At 35.7% G+C, this 27,674-nt stretch overlaps 1 protein-coding gene across 2 annotated transcripts in view; it reads left to right on the forward strand.

Annotated features, from left to right (window-relative positions):
• SPAG16 (sperm associated antigen 16) overlaps window positions 1-27,674 on the forward strand; it is a 1,036,541-nt gene that overhangs the window by 158,761 nt on the left and 850,106 nt on the right. For both annotated transcript variants that reach the window (XM_040476151.1, XM_040476150.1), the window contains one exon: window positions 748-875. In XM_040476151.1, the coding sequence (XP_040332085.1) occupies window positions 748-875 (128 nt within the window). The remainder of the gene's footprint in view (window positions 1-747; window positions 876-27,674) is intronic.

Raw genomic sequence — 27,674 nt, forward strand, 5'->3', positions numbered from 1 at the left:
CTGCTTTGGGATTCTGTGTCTCCCTCTCTCTCAAAAATAAAAAAAAATAAACAAATTAAAATAAAAAGTGCCTGTTCATAGTATATCCTCCTTCTGCTGAGGGGAGCTTACTTTCTCATGGACTAAAAATCATCTTTGATCTCCAGTTACAATTTGCTTGGCAGATGTGGATTCTAATGTATGTGAGATTTAAAGTGATTAAGACAGAAATCTTTTACTTTTAGTAAGTGCCTTTAAATTAGCCCTGCGTCCTCAGGTTTAAAGAAGAATACCATGATTAATCAAATAATATACGTAATTACTTTGTTTCCCAATTAAAAATGTTTTTGGTTTACCATTTATAGAGGACAAAAGGAGTATAAGAATAATCACAGATTTTGCTGACATTACTGCTGGGGATGGAAACTTTCTGAAAAAGGACAGTTGACCAATAATATAAGAAAGTGCTATATTGTGCTTCACTGTAATTTAATAGTGGTGTGTTTTAAAATAATTTTTACCATGTAGCATGCAGTTTAAACTTATATAAATAGATATGTGCCTTATTTAACATTTTATCTTTTTTGCATGTTTTCTCAAACTAAAATAGGAAATTAAGGACTTATGGTAAGTCCTGAGGGAATATACTGGTAATATTTATGTTATAATTTAATATTAAATAAGATAGAATATTAAATAAGACTGTATCAGTGTGTACAGTGATATGCCTATTTTGCACATAGCTCTTGCTTTTTCTTTTTTATCTAGGATTCAGAATTTCCCACAGATATGCAACCAAATCCAAACCTGTATTTATATAAAGAAAATATTTGTCCAGCAAAAGTTGACTACAAGCTGAATAACATTTTTAGACTTCATGAACTTCCAGTGAGCTGGTAGGATTCTTGATGTTTTTTATTAATGCCTTTGAGATTTTGTTGTCATGTCTAAATTGTGTGGCTCTTATAGCCATTCATGGTTGAAGTGATTTGCTCTTAGCCCGTTTCCAAATTGCTGCTCATAACAGCAAAAGAATCTGCTTATAGCTGCTGCAAGAAACTTAAAACTAATTGCTTTAGGCACTTGGTGGCAGTACAGACTAAGTGCACTATTGTGTATGTTTATTGTAAAGGTTGTAGTTCAGGGTTAAAAGAAAGCACAACTAATTTCTAGAGATGTTTGTAGGATTTCTTCTAAATATGGGATCTCAGCAACTAAGGATTTCATTTGATTATTTACTTATTATCAATGTATGTTTTTTCCTCATTAACAAATCGTTTATTTTGTTTTGAGGACTAGTTTTGTGAACCACAATCCTATCAGTTGAAAGACAAAACTTATTACTTGGTATTTATTAAATGCATTCTTTTCTGAATCTGCATATTTATATTCATACCTATTTTATATCTTAAAATTTTACACTGGTATTCAGTTTTCAAGATAAATATTAACATGGGCAATCTGCATATATATACGTTCTATGATATAGTTCTGTGGTTATTAAAAGTTTAGTAAGTGGTAAGCTTTTAGGATGTGATCATGGATATATCACTTGGATTATGGTTTAGGTAAGTAATATTCTTTTGTTACATTTGTTCATATATTGCCAAATTTATGTCATCAATCTTCAGGAAATTTTAGGCTTGTAAAAAATGTATGGCAAACATTATATAATTGTTCCTGTTATATTTAATGAGGAAAAATGTCTCAAAATAAGATGTTAACCAACTCCGATAACTTACATGCATTTACCTGTGGTGAGTACTTTTTTTTTTTTTTTTCATTTGCAAACTTTTCTCTGCTCCCACTGACTGGATATGTTATTTATTTTCTAAACCCTACTTGTTTGATTACTTCCATGTAGCAAGAATATTTATTATCTTTGATATCTTAAGGGCACAGCAGATATGATCTTATCTACCCTGACCAAAACCAGTAAGTTACTGAACTGAAAAGGTCTGTTTGTAAGGGAGCCATAAAAAAGATACATTCAACATGAAGTATGTATTGTATTTTGTCTTAAAATAGTGCATTTGCATTCACATGCCAGTCTTTTGATGTAAGGCCATGACTTTTTCTTTTTTTTTTTTTTAATATATGAAATTTATTGTCAAATTGGTTTCCATACCACACCCAGTGCTCATCCCAAAAGATGCCCTCTTCAATACCCATCACCTACCCTCCCCTCCCTCCCACCCTCCATCAGCCCTCAGTTTGTTCTCATTTTTTGAGTCTCTTATGCTTTGGCTCTCTCCCACTCTAACCTCTTTTTTTTTTTTTTTTCCTTCCCCTCCCCCATGGGTTTCTGTTAAGTTTCTCAGGATCCACATAAGAGTGAAAACAAGAAGGCCATGACTTTTTCTTTGATTGACTGTTGATTGGAATTTTACACTCTTCCATAAGCTATACCAATAATGTATCACTTACAGTTTCAATGTTGTTATTTCCTTAATCTGAAACAAGAACTTCAGACACTCAGAAGATGATCCTCTTACCTTTCCATAGTATTAATTTAATTTTCATTGACAGCATATTTATCACATTCATATTTCATCACCTTGATTAGTCTTTTAATTACATTTACAATAGCAAACACAACTGACTTATAAGGAGGGTTAGTAAAATACTCCTTTGAACTCTTTGTAATCATGGCTGTTAGCTGGTGGGAGTATCCTGTGCTGGTCTGCTTGGGTGTGGTCTGAGAGCTCTGAGTAGTTGAGGCACAGTGAACACAACTAGCATAGTTTACAGAGAAAATGAGAAATGCTGGTCAATTCAACCATTAAGTGGAGGTTAAGGGAAAAGTTTAGATTAAATGAAAATGAAGAGAAGATAATGAGGTAAATATTTAACTTTTAGTAAAAGACAAAATCTGGATTTCAGCTTGATTTATTTCCTTTGGAAATACAGCCTTTGGAAAAACAGCTGCCCTGGTAACTACTACTGCAACCCAGGGAATAATTTCTCTGTCACCATCTTCACTAGTTAGCTCATTAGGAAAGAAGATTCTAACATTATAAGTTAGGCAGTTAAAACAAAAGCAAAAACAAAAAACAAAAACAAAACAAAAAACAATCAATCACTAATAGAATAATCACTAATTTTCTAGTGATTATTGGCTAGATGCCAATGGCTATATGCCTCAAAGGAAGATTAAGCTGTGACTTTGGGACAACTCATTTACCTGAGCCTTTTGTTGCCTGTCTTACTCATTTCCAGTTTGTCTTGGTTGCTACTTCTTCATACCACCATTTCTTCATTGTCACACGCTTATTTATCTCCCCACTTATTTTACTCTACCTCTTTCTCTGTATTCTCATTCTATACCACCAACCCTTAACTAACCATAGTATAAAATTAAATTGTAAGTTTTCTGTGTTGCTCAAATAATTTAATATTCTCTATTCTTAATTTTAAAACCAAATCACTCTCTCCCTGACCCCACATACACACCCAAAATTTTGTACTTTATGATTCTTTAATATAATGTTTATTGACTCGTATATATATTTCTTTAAGGAATAAGGAAAAGGCTTTTGTTTTATAAATTTCTGTTTATTTATTTTTTGTTTGTCAGTTACCATCAATGGAAATTAAGCTCTCCCTCTGTGGTGTATAGGTTCCTTAACTTTATCAAAATAATAATAATAATAATAATAAATAATAATAAAAGAATATCAGTAATAACAATAAGCATCTATAAATGCCAGGATTCAGCTGCTTTGCTTTATACACGCTATGTTTGACCTTTATGTTTCTATAGGGAATTTATTATCTTCCCTATTTCTCTCTCTCTCACACACATACACAGCTCAGAGATCTTGAGAATCACAGAGAAAGAATTTGTATCGGGTCTGGTTAACCCAAAAGCAAACCTCTAGACAGTGAAGAAGCCATGCATTATTTTAAAGAAAAATGCTGAGGAAATAGTGTCTGTATTCACAATAAGGCATACAAGTTTGCCAGTAACATACAACTATATAACCTATGAGTTTGATCAATATCATTTTCCCCCTGATAATTGCTTTAAACTTAAATATCAAAATAATTAGATTGTGCTTAAGGGCGGAATTTGTTAATTATATGTTCTTTCCCTGGAAAAACAAGATTTATTAAAATTTATTTTTACTATGTTTTTCTAACAAGGTCAAAATAAAATAAATGCATATTAATTCCAGATAATTTAAAGATTCTTAATGTCTTACTAATTTGCATTTTTATAGAGTGCAATTTCATAGGTTGAAGAACCAGGATTTTAAATCAGATTAGTTAAGAGTTTTTAAGTTGTGATTTAGGTAGATGTCTTTTTTCTACTCTCACAGGATAATTCCTATCAACCTAGAAAATATCCTTAAGTAACTCCCATTAGTTAAAAACACTTTTTTTTCCCTTGACCTGACAACCCCCTTCTGCACCTATGCTCTTTCCTCAGAAGCTGCTCTGGCTCATTTTCATCAAAATGGTTGGCAGAAGTGCTGATGGAACTAACAGCCTCTACTTGTTCTTTCTGTATTCTCCCCTTCAGTTTCCTTTCTTTCCTCTCCTCTGAAACTACTTTTGTCAGTCATTTGCTCCTTTGAGCGGTGGTGCCCACCGCCAGTGCCACTTACCTGTTCTCATCTTCTTTACCTCTCAGATTCGGTCACTACAACCTGCCACGCCTGCTTTTACTCTCCTGACTCTCATTATTTCTATGGCCCTGGTTTTCCTGCTGAGTCCCAAGCTGTCCTGCTCAGCGTCTTCAGGAGGCTGTTCTCTTCTGCCAGAGTTCTGGTTGATAGACTCCACCTCCCCAACTCCTCCCTGGCTCAGCGCACAGCTTCTTCTTCTCACTAATACACTTCTCCAGGTGGCCTCTCCCATCCTCAGGCTGTAAATACTCTCCATGTGTTGATAATTCCCATGCTGATATCTCTACCATTGACTTCTCTCCTGAGCTTGGGTATCTAATAGATTTTTCCAAATTGTCACGCCCAGAAAGAAATCTCTTTTTTTTCCTGCCAGAAAACATGGCCTTCTGACCTTCCTTATTTTTGTAAAAGCAAAATGTGAACGTATGTGAATTTACTCAAGCTAAAGGCCTAGGAGTCATTGGGATTGCTCATTCTCTCACCCTTCGGTTCCCACCATTAGCTCTACCAGTGAGTCTGATAGGTGCTTCCTCCAGAATACATTTACATTTTTCCAAGTCTGTGCTATTGCAAAAGCCTACTAATTCACCCTACCTTACCTTATAATAATTCACTCACTTCACAGTAAGCAGACAGATCTTTTAAAAATATAAATCAGATCACAAAATTCCCTTCTTTAAATACAATAACGTCTTCCCCTTGTTTTACAGTGTAAACTTGCTACTGTGGCATATCAGGCTCTACAAGTTGTCTCCTACTTGCCTCTTGGGCCATGCGCTCCCTCATATCCCCTCCCCAGTACCCTCAGCTACTTCAGTCTTCTCACTACTGTTTGCAAACATACCACAGTTTATACTTTCCCAGGGCTTTTATACTAGCTCTTCTTTCTGCTTGTGTTGTTGCATCTCTAATTTTTGCATGTCTGGCTTTCTCATCTCTAATATCTCAGCTCAAATATCACCTACTCAGAGAAGCAGCTGTTGAAAAATGTAGCTAATATTTCACTCCTACTCCTCCGGTCATGTACAATCCCATCATTCTACTTAATTTCTGTCATGGTTCTCCATAGGTATGCAGCATAAATTTTAAAGTATTTTATAAAAGTAAAAAAAAAAAGAATGTTAGTGTTTTCCTAGTTTATGTGTGGGAGAGCCTGGCTAGATGCTCACCAACCCAGTCTTCTCTTCCTTGGGCCCGTTGGGAGATTATATGGAATATGGAAGGTTATATGGAAGCTCTGTGTTACTAATTCTGACCAAAGCCAGTGTATACCACTTTCAGGTCCAACCCCTTAGGCTTCCATTGGTATTGTCTACTCTGTCCATCCTCATTTTCCTAGTTGAAATCAAAAGACTTTGAAAGTGGTGAGCCACATGCTGGAAGGAATGTGTGTTCTTGAGTCATCTGTTGCTTGGTGAGTTCCTGACCTTCTTCAAGCTTTTTCTGTGGTACTGCTTTCATTGCCCTGACAAATGCACTATATTTCTATGAAAATAAATGAGTTAGGCTATGTAAGATGAATGAAATCAAATTTTAAAAGATTGATGGTACTTTAATATTTACTCATTCATTTAAGAAAAAAGTATTGAGCATTTGTCAGTCACTATTCTGGACAGTTAACTAAATACACAGAAATCTGTTCCCGGGGCCTTAAATTTGTTGTAAGGAACAGGTAATAAACAAATAATGAACACATCTATGCTACAATATATTTGTTGGCCATAAGTGCTAGAGAAAAACATGAAGCAGGGCATAGGAAAATGGAGTGCAGGGTGGCTTCAGGTTTAAAGAGAAAATCCAGGACTGTTCTGAGAAGGTGATCTATAACAAAAACTTGAAGTAGCTGAGGAAGTGAGACACACGGAGAATTAAGGACAAGAATTAGAGCTGGAGGAACAGCAAATGCAAAACCCTTAAGAAGAGAACATCTCCAAAATGTTTCAGCAAGGAATCCAGGATAAATAAAGTAGGTGAGCTTAGAGAGAAGAGGAGAAAATGAAATTAGGTACTTGGGGACCAAAAAGGGTGTGACTTTAGGGCCTTCTAGATGGTAGTAAAGAGGACATTGAATTTTGTTCCAAGGATGCTAGAAAACTGCTGGAGGATTCTGAGAATTACCTGATTTGATTTACATAAGATCTCTGTGACTTCTGTGTGGAAATTAGACTGTCAGAGGGGTTAAGGGTAGATAGAATATGGCAGACTGGTTAGGAGCTAATTTCAATAATCCAAGAGATGTGTAAAGATATTCTGGGCCAGCATGCAATGGGATAGAGGCTAAATGGTAAGATTTTTATTTTTTTGATGAGAGTCTATAGTATTTTTTGATAAGCTGGATATGGGGTGAAAGAGAGGATTTAAAGATGAGTCCCAGGGTTTTTGTCAGAGCCAATGAAGATACAGTGACTATTAATTTTTATGGGACAAGCTAAGGGAGGGGAAGGTTTGGAATATGGAGCTGGGCATGTTATGTTTGGGATGCCTATTAAACTTCCAAGCAGGCTTAGATTTGTATGGGGCCCTTAGAACATGCTGTGAACACAGTCACAACTGTGCGTGCCACCTGGCGAGTTGTTAGGTCCATGTCAGTACTATTCCATGCACTTCTGTGGAAATAAAGATAAAGTGACTAAGTTGCTTTTAATGCAGAAAAGAAAAAGGGCATTTAGAAATGTAATTTTTCAACATGGGTCAATATAAAGCTTAATTTCTCTTATTGTTTTGGCTATAAATTATATGTGTTTATAAGAAACTGCTAGTTATCTTTTAAAATGTGAGTTTTCAAATTAACCATCAAATCATTTTTATAACTATACATTTAACTGGTATTTTATAATACATATTTATAATAAGTTTAATTGATATTGTAATTGTTATAATGTTTATATTCTCCAAACAAATAAGCAAAGAACTTGCAGTTTCTTGAAGTTTCAAGACAATTCTCCTTAGGAGGATAATCATTACATACAGATAAAAATGTGTGTAATCATTACTTATAACTAGTGTACAGAATAATTTTAAACACTTTATGCCATGAGGATATATTCTGCTGGTTTTATGATTTGCTATCAACATAATAAGGTATTCAGTTAGCTTCCATTAAATAATGATAATATTTATGCCATTAATTTTTAAGAAGGAAAAGGTACATGATTTACAGTAAATGTAAACATACATTTTAATGACCTGTTTATCTTTTTGGGCGTGTTCCATGAATAAATACATCATCTAATTAGGAGATTAGATTTTCAATTTATTTCAGATTGTCTTCAATGCCCTTGCATGTAACTGTCCTTACCTTAAACTAACTTTGTGCAGACACTTTGGGTTTGTTGACCAGCTGTCATCTTCCAGAAGGTGTTCTGATTTGTTTTTTGGGTCAGCTTACAGCTAAAATTACGGAAAGGTCTTTTCATTGGTCACAGATGATGCACAAAGCATTTTCAATTCCAGCGTTTCATAGACTCCAAGACAAGACTCCTTCTGGGGCTATAACAGTTTTTCATTCTGTTTTAATTATCTAGATTCATGGTAATAACCACAGTGACTTACTAGAAGGAATTGTTGGACATATTATAATTATATATGGCAATTATTTGTAGTGCCAAAAATATATAAAAATCCCACCAATTAACTAAGGTTGGTAAAAATAAAAGTATGCTTGTCTCCCTTAGGACACACATAATTTTAGGTTTTGGAGCAAACAAATCATTTAGTTTTTGCATAAAACTTTTTCTGGAGTGTATTATTATGATAAGTCAAGTGAAATTTCCATGAAATGGCATTTCAGTAATAATATTCCAGTAAATTTGGAAACCATCTCTCAATTCACTTTCTTGCTTAGCTAAATACTGGTATTGCCTATTACCTGCTGTGTAACAGAAAGGGAAGTGAAAGTTAAAAACAAATGTTAATCTTTGTAATATAGAATGTCAGGGAAGATGGTTTAGAATGAATATATATATATATATATATATATATATATATATATACACACACAATAATATACGCATCTGTTTTTAAAAAGTATTTAGTATTTCAAACTATATTATATTCATATATATACTCATAATTGAGTTTAAATAATTAGAAGTGGTAAGACTTGATGAAGTATGAGTAATCAGTGGTTCCAGCAATTCCTGCCATTGCTTGGTGGGTTGCCTCACTTAAACTTTGAGAAGACCTTGTCTTTAATACATGGTAAAGTTGATGCATGTGGGATGGTATCTAATAATTTATTTTTTCTTGCTATTCACAATTACATGGTGAATGGATTATAAACATTAGTGCTTGTGCTGATAGGTTTAAATCTTAAACATTATTGGCAATTTTCTATATGGCCATGACTAGGTTGAAATTGTCATATTCATTTTACATTACTACTTTTTTCATATCAATAATGTTTTGTAATCTAAGAGTAAATAATAGAACTTTTGGTTAGACTTATACACCTAACATACTTAACAATATTTATGGCCTGAATTCAATTTTAACTACTTTATTTAAATTTAAATGAATTTAATTAGAACTACTGACATTATCTCAAGGCAATAACTATTAATTCAGACTACTTCATAAAATAGGACATTCCAACTTGCATGTCTTGTGAGCACCTCAAATTTAGCAGGTCTCAAAGCCAATTCCCTTTTTCCACCATTCCCTTCCCTTCACCCTTCCCTTCTTCTTTCTCCCACTTTGGTTAGTGTCATTATCATCAATATAGTCACCTAAGATGATCTGTAAATCTTAAGTCCTTTTTACCACTTATTACAACATTCAGTCAATCACTTAAGACTGTGCATTCTATGTCCAAAATGAGTTGAGCAGCCATTCATTTCCATCAAAGTCCATCATGTCACTTAAGCTCCCCCAACAACTACCTACTATTCTCTCTGCCTCCAGTTGTCCCTCCAAATAGAACTTATCTCCTCTACTGCCATTATAATAATCCTTCTTTTTTTATGAATATAATTTATTGTCAACTTGGCTTACATACAACACCTGGTGCTCTTCTCAACAAGTGCCCTCCTCAATGCCCATCACTCATTTTCCCTCTCCCCCATGCCCCCATCCAACCTTAGTTTATTCTCTGTATTTCATAGTCTCTTGTGGTTTGCCTCCCTCCCTCCCTCTCTGTTTGTATCTATTTATTCCCCCTTCCCTTCTGCCATGGTCTTCTGTTCAGTTTCTCAAGATCCACATATGAGTGGAAACATACGATATCTGTCCTTCTCTGACTAACTTATTTCACTCAGCATAATACCCTCCAAGTTCCATCCATGTTGCTGCAAATGGCATGATTTTATTCTTTCTCATTGTCAAGTAGTATTCCATTGAATATATAAACCACATCTTCTTTATCCATTCATCAGTTGATGGACATTTAGGCTCTTTCCATAATTTGGCTATTGTTGAAAGCGCTGCTATAAACATTGGGGTACACGTGCCCCTATGCATCAGCACTCCTGTATCCCTTGCGTACCTAGTATTGCTATTTATGGGTCATAGGGCAGCTCTATTTTTAATTTTTTGAGGAACCTCCACACTGTTTTCCAGAGGGCTGCACCAGTTTGCATTCCCCCCAACTGGGCAAGAGGGTTCCCATTTCTCCACATCCTCACCAGCATCTATAGTCTCCTGATTTGTTCATTTTAGTCACTCTGACTGGTGTGAGGTGGTATCTCAGTGTGGCTTTGAACTGTATTTCCCTGATGATGAGTGATGCTGAGCATCGTTTCATGTGTCTGTTGACCATCTGGATGTCTTCTTTGGAAAAGTGTCTATTCACGTCTTCTGCCCATTTCTTCACTGGATTATTTGTTTTTTGGGTGTTGAGTTTGGCAAATTCTTTATAGATTTTGGATACTAGCCCTTTATCCGATATGTCATTTGTAGATATCTTTTCCCATTCCATTGGTTGTCTTTTAGTTTTGATGATTGTTTCCTTTGCTGTGCAGAAGCTTTTTATCTTCATGAGGTCCCAGTAGTTCATTTTTGCTTTTAATTCCCTTGCCTTTGGAGATGTGTTGAGTAAGAAATTGCTGTGGATGAGGTCAAAGAGGTTGTTGCCTGCTTTCTCCTCTAGGGTTTTGATGGTTTCCTGTCTCACATTTGGGTCTTTCATCCATTTTGTGTTTATTTTTGTGTATGGTGTAAGAAGGTGGTCTAGTTTCATTCTTCTGCATGTTGCTGTCCAGTTCTCCCAGCACCATTTGTTAAAGAGACTTTTTTTCCATTGGATGTTCTTTCCTGCTTTGTCAAAGATTAGTTGGCCATACATTTGTGGGTCCAATTCTGGGTTCTCTATTCTTTTTGTAAATTTTTTTTTCAACGTTTATTTATTTTTGGGACAGAGAGAGACAGAGCATGAACGGGGGAGGGGCAGAGAGAGAGGGAGACACAGAATCGGAAACAGGCTCCAGGCTCTGAGCCATCAGCCCAGAGCCCGACGCGGGGCTCGAACTCATGGACCGCGAGATCGTGACCTGGCTGAAGTCGGACGCTTAACTGACTGCGCCACCCAGGCACCCCTGGGTTCTCTATTCTATTCCATTGGTCTATGTGTCTGTTTTTGTGCCAATACTATACTGTCTTGATGATTACAGCTTTGTAATAGAGGCTAACATCAGGGATTGTGTTGCCTCCTGCTTTGGTTTTCTTTTTCACTATGACTTTGGTTCTGCAGGGTCTTTTGTAGTTCCATACAAATTTTAGGATGCATGTTCTAGCTTTTAGAAGAATTCTGGTGCAATTTTGATTGGTATTGCATTGAATGTGTAGGTTGCTTTGGGTAGTATTGACATTTTAACATTATTCTTGCAATCCATGATCATGGAATGTTTTTCCATTTCTTTGTGTCTTCAGTTTCCTTCATAAGCTTTTTATAGTTTTCAGCATATAGGTCTTTTACATTTTTGGTTAGATTTATTCCTAGGTATTCTGTGGTTCTTGGTGCAATTGTAAATGGGATAAGTTTCTTTACTTCTCTTTCTGTTGCTTCATTATTGGTGTATAAAAATGCAACCTATTTCTGTACATTAATTTTGTACCCTGCAACTTTACTGAATTCATGTATCAGTTCTAAGAGTCTTTTGGTGGAGTCGTTCGGGTTTTCCATGTAGAGTATCATGCCATCTGTGAAAAGTGAAAGTTTGACTTTTTGCCAATTTTGATGCCTTTTATTTCCTTTTGCTGTCTGATTGCTGATGCTAGGACTTCCAACACTATGTTAAATTATGGTAGTGAGATATTACATCCCTGTTGTGCTCTTGGTCTCAGGGGGAAATCTCTAAGTTTTACCCCATTGAGGATGATATTAGGTGTGGACTTTTCATATATGGCTTTTATGATATTTAAGTATGTTCCTTCTATCCCAACTTTCTTGAGGGTTTTTATTAAGAAAGGAAGTTGTATTTTGTCAAATGCTTTTTCTGCATCTATTGACAGGATCATATGGTTCTTATCCTTTCTTTTATTAATGTGATATATCACATTGATTGATTTGTGAATATTGAACCAGCCTTGCAGCCCAGGAATGAATCCTACTTGATCATGGTGGATAATTCTTTTGATATGCTGTTGAATTCAATTTGCTAGTATCTTCTGGAGAATTTTTGCATCCATAGTCATCAGGGATATTGGCCTATAGTTAACCTTTTTTTTGTGGGGTCTCTGTCTGGTTTAGGAATCAAGGTGATGCTGGGTTCATAGAGTGAGTCTGAAAATTTTCCTTCCATTTCTATTTTTTAAAACAGCTTGAGAAGGATAGGTATTAACTCTGCTTTAAATGTCTGGTAGAATTCCCCAGGGAAGCCATCTGGTCCAGGACTCTTATTTGTTGGGAGATTTTTGATAACTGATTCAATTTCTCCACTAGTTTTGGGTCTGTTCAAATTTTCTGCTTTTTCCCGTTTGAGTTTTGGTAACGTGTGGGTGTCTAGGAATTTGTCCATTTCTTCCAGGCTATCCTGTTTGTTGGCATATAATTTTTCATAGTATCCTCTGATAATTGCTTATATTTCTAGGGGATTGGTTGTGACAAATCTATTTTCATTCAGGATTTTATCTACTTGAGTCTTCTCTCTTTTCTTTTTGAGAAGTCTGTCTAGGGGTTTATCAATTTTGTTTATTTTTTCAAAAAAACAACTTAGTTTCATTGATTTGTTCTACTGCTTTTTTGGATTCTATGTTGTTTATTTCTGCCCTGATCTTTATTATTTCTCTTTTTCTGCTGGGTTTGGGGTTTCTTTGTTGTTCCTCCTCTAGTTCCTTTAGGTGTGCTGTTAGATTTTGTATTTGGGATTTTTCTTATTTCTTGAGATAGGCCTAGATTGCAATGTATTTTCCTTTTAGGACTACCTTTGCTGCATCCCAAAAGGTTTGGATTGTTGTGTTTTCATTTTTATTTGTTTCCATATATTTTTTTAGTTTCTTCTTTAATTGCCTGGTTGACCCATTTGTTCTTTAGTAGGATGTTTTTTAACCTCCTTACATTTGGAGGTTTTTCCAAACTTTTTTCTGTGGTTGATTTCAAGTTTCATAGCATTGTAATCTGAAAGTGTTCATGGTATTATTTCAATTCTTTTGTATTTATTTGAGGGCTGTTTTGTGAACCAGTATGTGATCTATCTTGGAGAATGTTCCATGTGCATTCAAGAAGAATGTGTATTCTGCTGCTTTATTGGATGAAAAGTTCTAAATATATCTGTCAAGTCCATCTGGTCCAGTGTATCATTTAGGGCCATTATTTCTTTATGGATTTTCTGTCTAGATGATATGTCCATTGTTGTAAGTGAAGTATTAAAGTCCCCTGCAATTACCACATTCTTACCAATAAGATTGCTTATGTTTGTGATTAATTGTTTTAAATATTTGGGTGTCTCCAAATTTTGTGCCTAAACATTTATAATGGATATACCCCATAATTATGATATAATGACCTTCTTCATCTCTTGTTACAGCCTTTAGTTTAAAATGTAGGTTGCCTGATGTAAGTATGGCTACTCTAGCTTTCTTTTAACTTCCAGTAGCATGATAGATAGTTCTCTATCCCCTCACTTTCAATCTGAAGGTGTTCTCATGTCTAAAATGGGTCTCTTGTAGACAGCAAATAGATGGGTCGTTTGTTTGTTTTTTTAATCCATTCTGATACTCTATGTCTTTTCATTGGAGCTTTTAGTCCATTTACATTCAGTGTTATTATTGAAAGATATGGATTTAAAGTCATTATGTTATCTGTAGGTTTCATGCTTATAGTGATGTCTCTGGTCCTTTGTGGTCTTTGCAATACTCACAGAGTCCCCCTTAGGATCTCTTGCAGGACTGGTTTAATGGTGATGTATTCCTTCAGTTTTTGTTTGTTTGGGAAAACCTTTATTTCTCCTTCTATTTTGAATTACAGGCTTGCTGGATAAAGGATTCCTGGCTGCATATTTTTCTTGTTTATCACATTGAAAATTTCCTGCCACTCCTTTCTGTCCTGCCGTGTTTCAGTAGATAGGTCTGCTACTACCCTTATGTGTCTACCCTTCTAGGTTAAGGTCTGTTTATCCCTGGCTGCTTTCAGAATTCTCTCTTTATCTTGTATTTTGCCAGTTTCACTCTTATATGTTGTGCAAAAGTTTGATTCAAGTTATGTCTGAGGGGAGTTCTCTTTGCCTCCTGGATTTCAATGTCTGTTTCCTTCCCCAGACTGGGGAAGTTCTCAGCTATGATTTGTTCTAGCACACCTTCAGCCCCTTTCTCTCTCTCTCCTTCTTCTGGAATTCCTATGGTACAGATATTGTTCTGTTTCATTGAGTCACTTAGTTCTCTAATTCTCCCCTCGTGATCTAATTTTTTATCTCTCTTTTGCTCAGCTTCATCTTTTTCCCTAGTTTTATCTTCTATTTCACCTATTCTCCCTCTGCCTCTTCAATTCTGGCTGTCATTGCCTGTAGTTTATTTTGCACCTCATTTACAGCACTTTTTAATTCATCATGACTAATTTTTAGTTTCTTGATCTCTGCAGCAATAAATTTTCTGCTTTCTTCTATGCTTTTTTCAACTCCAGCAATTAATCTTATAACTATTACCCTAAATTTTTGTTCAGTTATATTGTTTATATATGTTTTGAGCAATTCTTTAGCTGTCATTTCTTACTGGAATTTCTTTTGAGGGGAGTTCTTCCGTTTCATCATTTTGGCTAGTTTTCTGTCCCTTATGTGTTTTAAAAGCTTGTTATGTGTCCTGCACCTGTGAGTACTACTATATTAAAGAGGGGTCATACACTGTCCAGTGTCTGGCCCTTCAGGAGGTGTTTTTTGGAGAGTGTTACTTGCTCGCTGTTGTTGCAAGTTTGGTTACTTTATCTCCCTACTTGTAGTGATGTTTTGAACCTTCCACTAGGTATGCTTTGATTTGTTTGTTTAAGTAGCCCTATGGCCTGTCAGGTTGTCCCGGTGGGTCCCTGGAAGTGCGACTGTCTCTTTTCCTCATGAACTCTTGGAGTTTAAAGTCCTTTAGCTTCAACACTGCTTTGTTTGTGAGACGAGGGAATTTTGGATCCCCCTACTTCTCTGCCATGTTGGCCCCTCCCCCTTTTATAGTAATCTTTCTAAAATGACTTGATATTTTATTTCTGTTTTAAAATCTTTAATTGTATTTTAAGACCTCAAGACACACTTGGCTCTTCCCAATCTAGCTCCAACCTATTTTTCTAGCTCTGTTTTGCCTTTTGCCTCTATACAACTATGTTCTAGCCTCAGTGAAATCTTTTCACATGTTCATATATTGACCCATGTTCATTTGGATGGAATGTATGTACTTCCATTTTTCTATTTGAAAATACTCAGGCAATCTAAAAAAAAATCCCTATCTATAAACCAAACCCCCTTTTTGTTCTCTTGGTACTAGATACATAATATAAGGGCACATATGTCCTGTTGAATCCCATTATGTATCTGTCTCTCCCAGTGTCTCATCATGGACTCATGAGGGCATAGATAATGTCTATTGTGAATAGCACATGACATACAGGAGGTGCCTTATATGTACTGAAGGAATGAGTGCATGGATTTTAGTGAAAATATTTTGTGCAGTCATAAATCTCTACCAAATTTGGAAAATCCACTTATAATTTATGTATCACTTGATGTCACCTTGCCCTTTAATGTCACTTGAATGACATTCACAGTGATTTCTGTGAATGCCTGTGATCTAAGTTTCCTACTTATAGTCATAACTGGAAGTGGCATACTCTAAGCAAATAGGGTCACTATAAACACCACTCTCACGGCACCTACAAGTGACTTCAGTCATGCACCCTTGGCCCAGTTCTATTATATTTGGTGGAAGATACCAAAGAGGCCTCTTTAATACAGACTGCTTTATTTGCCTGACGCTCTGGCCTCCTTACTCTTATGTGTCTGTCTCCCCAACAGTTAGCCCCCATCGTCATATGTACTGTCTCCTCCCAGTTCCCAGACATCTGATTTTTTTAGAAGTATTACTAACATACTTACTAGATTCTTGAATTTCTGCTTTTCCCTCACACACTTGGCCTACTCATTTTACTTGTGAAATTTGACAGCTGAGTAGCTTTTAACCCTGATCTTGGTGACCCAGAACCTGTTCTTTTACTCAGTTATCTCCAAGATCTATTCCTTAGTTGTCCAACCTGATTTTCCATACTTTTTCTCCATTTGAGGAGTGATGATATTCCTGAAAAACATACCCTTCCCCTTTGATTTTCTTCATTCATTCAATAAATAACTAAATATTGGGAATAAAATGGTGAGAGACTGATTTATTTCCACGTTTCTATTTATCATTTTAGCAGTAAGACCTATAGACCTAATTATTGACTGTGGGCCTGGAAGAAGTGGATGGCAGGGGATTGGTATTATTTTAGGCATTAGGGCGGCATTGCTGGGAACCAGGCAAAAAGAGTCCAGCTGTCACATGTGAGAATAGAGATTAAATAGTTTGAATTTACTCAGAGTGCTCTTTCTGAATATTTTCTCCAAAAGAAGGTACCAAGTGCCTGAGTAAGGATTCAGGTCTCCCAGTTTCCAAACAGCACTGGGCACTAGTTCCTGATCATATCAGAGCAATGTCTAGAATGGGGGTGGGGTGGAAGGAGAAGAGGTATGTTTAAACAGTGTGTGTCAAGCATCATGAGAAATATAATTTATGATATAGAATGAAGACCACTTCTGTATACATACCTGGGTAATTCTGGAGGAGGAGGGGGAGAGACCTTTACCATAGGAAAAAGGTAATCATAAATTTCTGATCTCAATATGAAGTTCTAGATTAAATTTTTCAAAATTGTGGCATTTGAGACAATTCTTGCAACTACCATTGTTGCTGTGTATATTTTATCAGGGTATGTTTGTCGCAACTGAAGACAACTTATTCTCCTCTCACATATAGCTCCAAGTTTTGACAATGTGACCAAATCATGTTCCTGACCTTGACCAAATCAATTCCCCTCCTCTACAGTTATCTAATTGGAAAAGGGAGGAGATTTTGACCAAATTAATTCTATTATGTTAAACCAGACTCATATCAAAGATTTTTCAAGGGGCCTAACAAATTGGTGATACACTGGGTAATACTTACCTTGATTTACTATTAATGTTGCACATTAATAGAACTGATCATATTAATTGCATGAGAAATTGTGACATAGGAATAGAAAGAATTTATCTGCACTTGCTTTATGCTTATGCTTAAGGATATATAAACAACAAACATAAAGCTTGGTGAAATAAAAAATTACGTCTATTTCTAAAATTTTCCATCTTTTCTTCCTAATATCCTCTTATTTAAAATATTGTCAGGAACTGCTGTAATAATGCCAGAAGTTCTCTTTAGAGGAAGCCAAATGTTCTATGTGTTTATACAGGAAGAATGATTGATAAATGACTCCATCACAATTTCTTGGCAATATTAAGGCTTTCTTTTTTCTTTTGGGAAAAGCATACAGCAGTACATTTAAATCTAGTTGTCTAGTATATAACATAGAATATATAATTTTCCTTTTGTGCTTGGTAGAAAATACACATTTATTTGTAATGTTTTTGTAGGTATTGAAAATAGATATTGGATTGATTATTTTAAATCCTAGTTATTCTAGGAAATTAATATTATTGATATTAATTTTTATTGCTAGTTATCATGAAATTTAGCTATTTTTCTTTTTAAGAAGAAACCAACAAGAGAAAAATGATGAAAATTGTTAATTCACAGATACAGGTACTGGATTAGTCCAAATGAAGTGAGGTATTAAGCTATTAATGATTTAAGAAGTACATGAATTTATGTTTGTTTAGCTAGATATTTCTGAAGTGACTTTTCATTTAAAGAATGACTTTTACCCTGGAGTAGTGCCTAGTAAGTAAAATATTTTTTTTTTGAATTTTGAAAGTTTTACCTTTTATATAAGAAGACGCAGTAAATAATTTGTTTTTTATTGATTACCTCACCACAAAGTCATTTATCTCAAAGGCTAAACTTTGAAATAATAGGCTAAATAAAATATAATGGTTTATGAACTAGTCTCTCTTTACTGTAAAGATCAGCTAACATTTGTTCTTAAATCTTGCATGCTGTCCATACAACAATACTAGTGAAGAACATCTATTGAGAAGCTGAGCCAATACAATATAAAAGGCTTCTCATATATTATGTCTATTGATCCACTTTAAAATTCTTTAATATCACACTGTTATTTACCCATGTTACAGAGGTGGAGTCTGAGATTTTGGAATGTTTGGTACCTTACTCTTCATTGATTGCTATGTGTTTGTTCCATCTGTATTCATGATTTATGTGAAATTTTTTAGTTGTTAAAAAGGGTAAATTTAGGGAAACAGTACAGGTTAGCAGTTACAAAGACTAGTGCTAGCTGGCCTGTGTTCAAATTGTGGCTCTAATACATACTAACCCTGTGACCCTGAGCAAGTTACTTAGCCTATTTATCTCTATTTCTTTTCAGTACCCCTATAACCTTGGACAAATTATTTAATCTCTATTTACTTCTAATCTAAACAAAATGACAATTATTATTATACCCTATCCCACAAGGCTATTATGATGTTTAAGTATATAATATTTGTAAATAACCCACTACATTGTAAATCCTAAATGTTATTTAATAATAAATAGCTTGAAGATCTAAGAAAAGTGGCTAAATTATATCACTTCTGTTAGAAATTTCCTAAACAAATTTTATAATTTTTGGTAAGAAATATTCTATATTTCAAGATGGCAGTTTTCAGGGTTTATTGAGAAATTTATTCATATGACGTTTAAGACTTAAAAACAAATATTTTTTTTTTATTTATTTTTTCAACGTTTATTTATCTTTGGGACAGAGAGAGACAGAGCATGAACGGGGGAGGGGCGCAGAGAGAGAGAGAGACACAGAATCGGAAACAGGCTCCAGGCTCTGAGCCATCAGCCCAGAGCCTGACGCGGGGCTCGAACTCACGGACCGTGAGATCGTGACCTGGCTGAAGTCGGACGCTCAACCAACTGCACCACCCAGGCGCCCCAAAAACAAATATTTTTTTATTTTACCTCAGTAAAATAGTTTATTTTTTAATTTTAAAAATAATTTTTATTTATTTTTGAGAGAGATTGAGAGAGAGACAGAGTACACGTTGGGGAGGGGCAGACAAAGAGGGAGACAGAATCTGAAGCAGGCTCCAGGCTCTGAGCTGTCAGCACAGAGCCTGATGCTGGGCTTGAACTCACAAACTGTGAGATCATACCTTAGCCGAAGTCAGTTGCTTAACAAACTGAGCCACCGAGGTGCCCCTATTTTACCCAGTAGTTTAAATAAAGGAATTAAAAATATCATGGTCTTACCCTAACCTAGTGGAGTAAAAGTATACCTTTATTTATATTCTTTTTATAAATGTATTCTATATTTATATAAAGTTGGAATGACAGTTCATTATTCTTTAAGGAAAACTCCATTTTTTCTTTCCTATGCAGGAAAATATCCAGTTCTTTCTACCACATATTTCTTCCATACTATGTGTTCTTTCCCATAGTCTCCTTTACCTTTCAGAGAACACTTCTGACACTTGTGGCCACAAGTTGTGTGGAGGTTTTTCCTCCCCCACACCAAGAAATTCTCTGTGATACCAGATGGTGTCCTATAATTCAACTCAATTCTGACACTATCTACTTGGAGATAGTATCATATTCCACAGGGTAAGGTTTCAGTCCTACAAGGCAATTCTCCCCTCACCCCCACACTGACCTCACTTCCTAATTCAGACAGCAGTCACAAGCCCAGGTTGTTTACCTGTGCTTTGACTGACTGGCTATAAATCAGAGGGTTTCTCTACCCCCTCCTCATGTTTGACTACTTTGCTAGAATGGCTTCTAGAATTCAGGGAAACACTTATATCTACCAGTTTATTAAAGGACATGATAAAGGAAACAAATAAACATCCCAATGAAGTGATATATAGGGTCAGGTCTGAGAGTGTCATGAACACAAAAGATTCTGTTCCCATAGACTTGGGATGCATTACCTTCCCAGTAGGGGATGAATTCACCAACCTGGGAGCTCTCTGAACCCTATACTTTTGGGATTTTATGGAGGTTTCATCATGTAGGCATCACCCCATCATTAACCCCATTTACGGCCTCTTTCCCTTTTCAAGATAATAGGGGTGGGGCTGAACATCCCAAGCTTCTAATTATGGCTTGGCCTTTCAGATGACCAGTCCTCATCTAGGAGCCATCCAGGAGCCTAGAGTTGCCTCATTAGAATAAAAGACTACTATCACCCAGGAATTTATGTTCCTTGTGTCAGGAACTGGGGTCAAAGACCAAATATTAGAACAAAAGATCCTCCTAGTATTCTTTTCTTTTTTTTTTTTCTTAATTTTTTTTTTCAACGTTTATTTATTTTTGGGACAGAGAGAGACAGAGCATGAACGGGGGAGGGGCAGAGAGAGAGAGGGAGACACAGAATCGGAAACAGGCTCCAGGCTCTGAGCCATCAGCCCAGAGCCTGACGCGGGGCTCGAACTCACGGACCGCGAGATCGTGACCTGGCTGAAGTCGGACGCTTAACCGACTGCGCCACCCAGGCGCCCCTTGATCCTCCTAGTATTCTTATCATTTAGGAATTTACAAAGGTTTTAGGAGCTCTGTGACATTAACAAGGGACAGAGACCAATATATATTTACTATTATCTCACAATTATACAAAATCTGTATAAAGTGATACTAACCATTTTCTGGAGATAGACCATAATTTTTTAAAATTTTAAATTACGTTTATTTATTTATTTTGAGAGAGAGAGCTAGAGGGGTAGGGGCAGAGAGAGAGAGAGAGAGAGAGAGAGAGAGAGAGAGGGAATAGAGAGAATCCCAAGGAGAATCCACACTCCACACTATCAGTGCAGAGCCCAATGTGGGGCTCAAACTCACAAAACGTGAGACCATGACCTGAGCTGAAATCAAGTCTGATGCTTAACCGACTGAGCCACTCAGGCACCCTGACAGATCACAATTTTGACTCGATGCTTTTAGCAGTTACCCATTTAAAAAAAAAAAAAAAAAAAGAAAAGAAAAGTTCCACCACCTTTACATTCTCACCTTTAGAATCTCAGGAAAAGAGTACATTGAGTGGGAAATTCAGTCTTTGTCCTTAAATTATAGGTTAGCTCTTATTAAAGAATCAGTTACCATTAGGAGCCACCTGCCTAGAGTTCACAAACCTGGTTGCTCCAGTCTGGGGAAGATCCCACCTAGCCTGTCTAATTTCATCCTGATGGCATTACTCCATTCTAAAGGATCTTCAAAGAGTACCCATTGTCCACAGGAAAAAAAAAAAAACAGTTTAAACTCTTAAATGAAACTCCTAAGACCTTTACTTACCTAGTTCTTGCTTACCTGTCCAACTCTGTCCCTACACACTATACTCCAGATGTTTCAGCAACTGGACCTCTTTATATCTCAGTGGCTTAAACCAAAAACATTAGATTCTGTATGTTGATTGGGCTCAGCTGTCTGGTTTTGTTTTCTGTGGTTCAGCTGAGGTCATTCACTCATCTGCACTCAACTGGTACACAGAAAGTTTAAGAAAATGTAGATGTTTGATGTCTCATTCTCCTATTATATATCCTATATATTCCTCCTTCTCTCTTTCCTTCTATAGAATTTCTTCACATGACTCCCATCCCTCAGCAGGATTTTCTGGATTGCCTTACAGTATGGTAGCTGACTTCTAAGAGCTAGGAATAGAAGTTAGTGTTCCTCTTAGTATGTGCACCCTGAACCTATAAGTCCCAGAGTGATTTTTGTTGCATTCTATTGGTGAATCACAGGCTAGCCAAGTTTCAAGGGGTGGGGAATAGACCCCTTTTGATGGATGGAGTGGCATGTGCACCCAGTGAGAGATGGACTTTTTGGACAATTTTTGAATGTTATCTATCCTACCAACCATACTGATTTTAACTAATTACATTCATTTCCTGAACATAGCATCCTTTGTCTTGATTTCAAATGCTGTATAATCTGCTTCAACTGCCTAAAGCACTTGTATTCATAGTTACCATGTCCTTCAAGAAGCTTTCCTTGATCTACCAAATTTATATTACCCTCCCTTTCCAGTGGGATCCCAACAAGTGGTAGTAATTTTTTTAAATCAAAGTATATATCACAGTTACCCACTTACATGTCTGAGTATCTGAATATCCTACTGGTTATCAGCTTCTTGGGTAAGGCCTTCTTTACCATAAAATCCTAATGCATAGTATAGTTTGTGACACATAGTTGGCACTTAAAACCTAGTTGTTGTATGAATAAATGACAAATGAGTGAATTTCTAGAAAAAAAAAAAAAAACAAGAGTTTGTAGGTTTTCTGACCAAGTCACATGCATTAGATATGGAGGATTTTTAAAGACTCTTCTGATAGAAATATGAGTTAGCCAATTTCTCAACCTTAGATATTTTTTTTCCTAATCACTTTCTATGCCTATGAAATTTTAGTGGTACATACACACTGTGTATCTGTTTGTATAAATCGTCCTTTAGAGGTCCACAAGTCATTGTAGTATCTCATATCTTTTTACCTTCCCCTATGAACCAATTTTTGCCTTCTTGCCAGGGGACGATATTGCCCTTGTTAAGAATGCGAGTTAGGCAATGGGTGAAGACATTTCAGTGTCGATCCTTTCAAAATGAAGACTATAGGGGTTTTGCTCTTGCATTCTCCATGTACATCACCATGTTATTTTCATGATGGTTCCTTTTAGGTCTCTTCATTACACACATAAACGTATTACCTTAAAGTGTACTAAAAGGCACCACTTTGGAAGAATGTTTGATGATGAAGCCTCCCATTCCCATTGCTTTTTACAATCCTTTATCCTCTACAGGTCTAGTTTAGGCCACAATATCACCTAAATATTCTGATGTGAAATTGGCTTTTTCTTTTTGGAATGCCTTCATGAAAAATCTGAGGATGCATTTATGAATTCCATAGGAATGTTGCAGGGAAATCTAAGGGACAAATGCTCTAACTTCTCTTGTTTGGAGGAAGTTTCCCCAGAGTTTAGTGCTACTCTTAAAAATAAATCATAAAATAAGAATAATTTTATGACAAAGAATAAAGGGAATTTTAAAAATGAAAGTGAAATAGGCATCTGGGTGGCTCAGTCAGTTGAGCATCTGACTCTTGATTTTGGCTCAGGTCACGATCCCACAGGTTTGTGAGTTCAAACCCCATGTTGGGCTCTGTGCTGGTGTGGAGTCTGCTTGGGTTCTCTCTCTCTCTCTCTCTCTCTCTCTCTCTCTCTGTCTCTCTCTCTGCTTCTCTCTCTGCTCCTCCCCTGCTTATGCTCTCTCTCTTTCTTAGAATACATAAATACACTTGACAAAAGAAAATGAAATAGTAAATTTGAGGTTTAAGTTTAAAAATAAAATGTGGTGATAGAAACACAAAACATTTTTAAATTTCAGTCAAGGAAAAGTGTAAGAAATAAAGATGAGAGGTATTAAATTGAAAACCTAAAAGAAGAAGCCAAAAAATGGAGAAGTTAAACCAGAAGATTAAAAATAAAAATTGGTTTCAATATAAAAATGAAGACAATTAGAGGTGTTTTCTTTAAGTTTTTTCTTTGTAGGTTTTTCTTTAAGCTTTATAAACAACAATATATGTTAGGTAAAGATAAAGAAAATAGGGTGGAAATAGGGAGACTAAAGATAAAAGATACAGTGAACCAGTTGAAGTTGGAGAAAGAGTAATTTAAAACAACCAGCTAAAATCAAAGCAATTGGAAATACTAAAAAAAAAAAAAAAAAAAAAAAAAAGCTGCTGTAGAGTGATAAAATTGTACATTCTGTAAAGATGGAAGAAAACAAGGTTGAAAATGGAGAGTGTATAAAAATTCCAACATATAGTGCAGTGAGGTTGAATCACGGCTAAATGTCCCCATGGAGATGTTCAAGATGCACATCTCTATAAGAGCCTGTGAATGAACCACCCTTCTACTTTGACCCTGACCATCCATCAGTGAGACACAGACTTGCTCTTGTTGGCAAAAAATTCAGACACTTTGGACATATCCACAGCAACGTGCTCACTGCCCTGTAATCTTTTGCTCTCAGACTTGCTCCACTGCCTACATAAATACCTATTTCCATTCAAAGACAAATATTTAAACACCGGTGTGCATTTAAAATATCATTTGTATCATCAACATTTCAGAGTTTGTTACTATTTACAGCAGCAAGTGTTTTGTATAAACATAAGTTTATCTTTCTATTTGACAACTATGACCTTTAATGTCACCTGGACAATATAGTTTATTTGTAATGCAGATTTAGATTAAAGATTGTTGTTATACTAATGGAAAGGAGGATCAATTTCAGATGTACAATGTCAAAACAACTAGCTGCAATTGAAATGAAATTTATACGTGAACAACATATTTTGTTGTTATACACACATAGTTTTCTTTTTTCTGCTTTTGAAATTACCTGGAGAGTTAAGTAAAATTCTGTGCCGTATCCTGATCACATCACTCTGCAAGACTTACTCTACTGCGAAAAAATGTATTTTATTGGCCTTTCTTATATTTTAGAATACTGGTATTAACAACATGGATTTGTCATCAATAGTATGTTATGTATTATGTGAAACATAAAATAGTGCTTGTTTAGTTAGAGTCAAGAAATTAATGATAATAACACTTTCTAACTGCAGGAGAAATTACTAAGTATTACATAATTACACATGGCTTTTGGCAACTTTTTAAGTTTAGATATGATGTTTATTTAGGTATATTTTTTTCATGGAAATAACTCTGTTCTTTTGTTTACTTATTCTAAGAATAATACATGGTCCCCCTTGATCCATACCTCAAATACCAAAACAGATAAGCACTACTAACATTTTAGGTAACTATTATTCTTTCAGAAATCCTTTGAAAGTCCTATCCCCTACCCTTGCACACCCCACATCCCTATTTAGAATCATATTATAGAAACTGTTCTAACACTTGCTTTATGCAGTTAAGACAGTGTGGATATCTTTGTGTATTAACTATTTTATCCTTGTTTATATATTAAATTAGTACTAATACCTAAATATATAATAAATGTAATTATATCATCATTTTATTAGTTTATAAATAGCACAGCTATGATTATATCCTACATAGATCTTGTATACTTGTTTAATTTGAATTTTATTTTTGATATTTTGCATTTTTTCTATCTATATTAGATATTTATGAAGGCAATGTATTTCTGGGATTAAATTATAGAATTAAACTACAAGCTATTTCTATGAGTTTTCCTTTACTACTCATGTTTAATTTAAAGAACTAAGGATGCTAGACAAGAAACTAGTTAGTTATGGGGACATAATCAATATTTTTATCTCAAACGTAGGAAAATTAAGTTTTCTTGATCTTAGAGTGAAAATATATTACTTCCTCCCTAATTTTCTCCTATGCATTTTTCATTCATGGACTGGTTGATCTCCCCACAATGTCACTGAAACTCGTGGTAATTAAAACCCTTTCTTCCCTCCCCCTCCCTATAATACCTCCTGCTCTCATCTCAGCTCTTCCTGCACTGGGGTTTATTAAATACCTTTCCTGATGGCCATTTTGGAGACTGTTTATAACCTGAGCCGTTCTGTGGTACCATCTACTACCAGTGTAAGTTGAGACACTTTATACTGAGAGTGACTGAAAATACAACATAAATTGGTTAAAAGATGAAAGGAAATAATGGATCAATTAACTGAAAAGGTCAGAAGTAGGAGTCACTTCAGATCAAACTTGATTCACTGTTTAAAAAATGTTCCTAAGTGGGGCGACTGAGTGGCTCATTTGATTGAGCATCTGACTTCAGCTCAGGACATGATCTTGCAGTTCATGAGTTCGAGCCCCATGTTGGGCTCTGTGCTGACAGCTCAGAGCCTGGAGCCTGCTTCGGATTCTGTGTCTCCCTCTCTCTGCCCCTTTCCTGCTCATGTTTTGTCTCTATCTCTCAAAAAATAAATAAACGTTAAATTTTTTTTTAAAAGTCCCTAAGTGCTTGGTTTCCCTGTTTTTCTATTCTGTCTTTCGTGTCAGCATTATTGTCAGGCTCCAAGCTCTTGTTTCATGGTAGCAAAATGGCTAAAGCAGTTCTAGATTTCATATTCTTTCACTAGGTTTCATATTCTTTCACAACACCATCCAGAGATATAGAGTGTCTCTTTCTACACCCTCAAAGAAAGAGTATGAAAGTTCTCTTTCCCTGTAAATTTAGGCAAATACCTCCCTGTGTTTAATGGACAGATTAGATTAAGTGCCATTCCAGAGTGAAAGCTTTGATCAGGGAGAATGACCACTTTCTTGACATAAAACAATTACGACCTAGAGATGTGCATGCCAATAAAGGGGTGTATTTCCTAAAAAAATAAAGAACCTAGGTGTTGTTACCAGAGACAATAGGAATGGATGCTAAGGAAATATCCACTGCAGTATGTAGGTTTCCATTTCTGCTAGGCTTACCTGATATTCAGATAGTGCTGACCAGTCCCTTTTCCCCCAAGTTACAGTATATTTCCATGTGTTTCAACTGGTGTCTCTGGATGTTTGCTCTGTTATTTGTTTTGAGGGTCCTGTTTTGTAATATTTAGGATTCTGTAGTAACAAACAAACAAACAAAAACACAGGTATCAGGCATTCAGCCCTTTATTTCACAGCATGTATATGCCCAGGATATTGTGTTACGGACAGATAAAGCAAAAGAAAACACTCATTAGGATGGCAAGATTATAAGGTTAAATGAAATGATTTACAGTAGTACATTACATGATTCCTGGAGCATGGTGTGTGCTCAGCAGATGTTGGTCTTTTATTTCTGCCCATTTGCAGTCTCTCTATTCTTTCTCTGGCCAGTCTTCTTTTACCAGTCCTCCTTTCACCAATGTAATGACCTGAGATGGTGTTTTTATTACCTATGAATACATCTTTTTTTAATGTTTATTCATTTATTTTGAGAGAGGGAGAGACAGAGAGAGCAAGCACAAGCAGGGGAGGGAGAGAACGAGAGGAGAGAGGGATTCCCATGATCATGACCCAGCTGAAATTGGGTCATAATGCAGGCCTGCAAATATCACTGCACCTGTTGAGACTCATCTGTGATTTCTGGGGATGTTTGGAGATAGGGTTAATTTGTGGATAGTATAACTTGCTCTCTCAACTGAGTCTCTACTGCAATTTGCTTAAGCTGTAACCTATATGAATCCAGAAGGTAAATATTTTTTCAGCTCTGACCATTCTCTATTCCTTCATTTCCTCTAAGTAAACAGCCATGAATCAATAGTGCATTGTCAGAGATGACAATTTTAGATAGAGAAGTAGATTAATCATTTGCCTGGAATGAGATCTTCAGCTACAATAAATAAATTATTTACATATTACGCTTATTAAGTGAAAACAATATTCATTATAATGTGTACTTTTCTATCGTAGTTTAAATAATAAGTAAAAGTAATAATTAGAAGTCCTATAGCATTTGACTAACTGATGTTGATATTTTCTATA

This window comes from Herpailurus yagouaroundi, unplaced genomic scaffold (assembly GCF_014898765.1).
Source record: "Herpailurus yagouaroundi ecotype Mexico unplaced genomic scaffold, PumYag 140, whole genome shotgun sequence".
NCBI classification, from domain to species: Eukaryota; Metazoa; Chordata; class Mammalia; order Carnivora; family Felidae; genus Herpailurus; species Herpailurus yagouaroundi.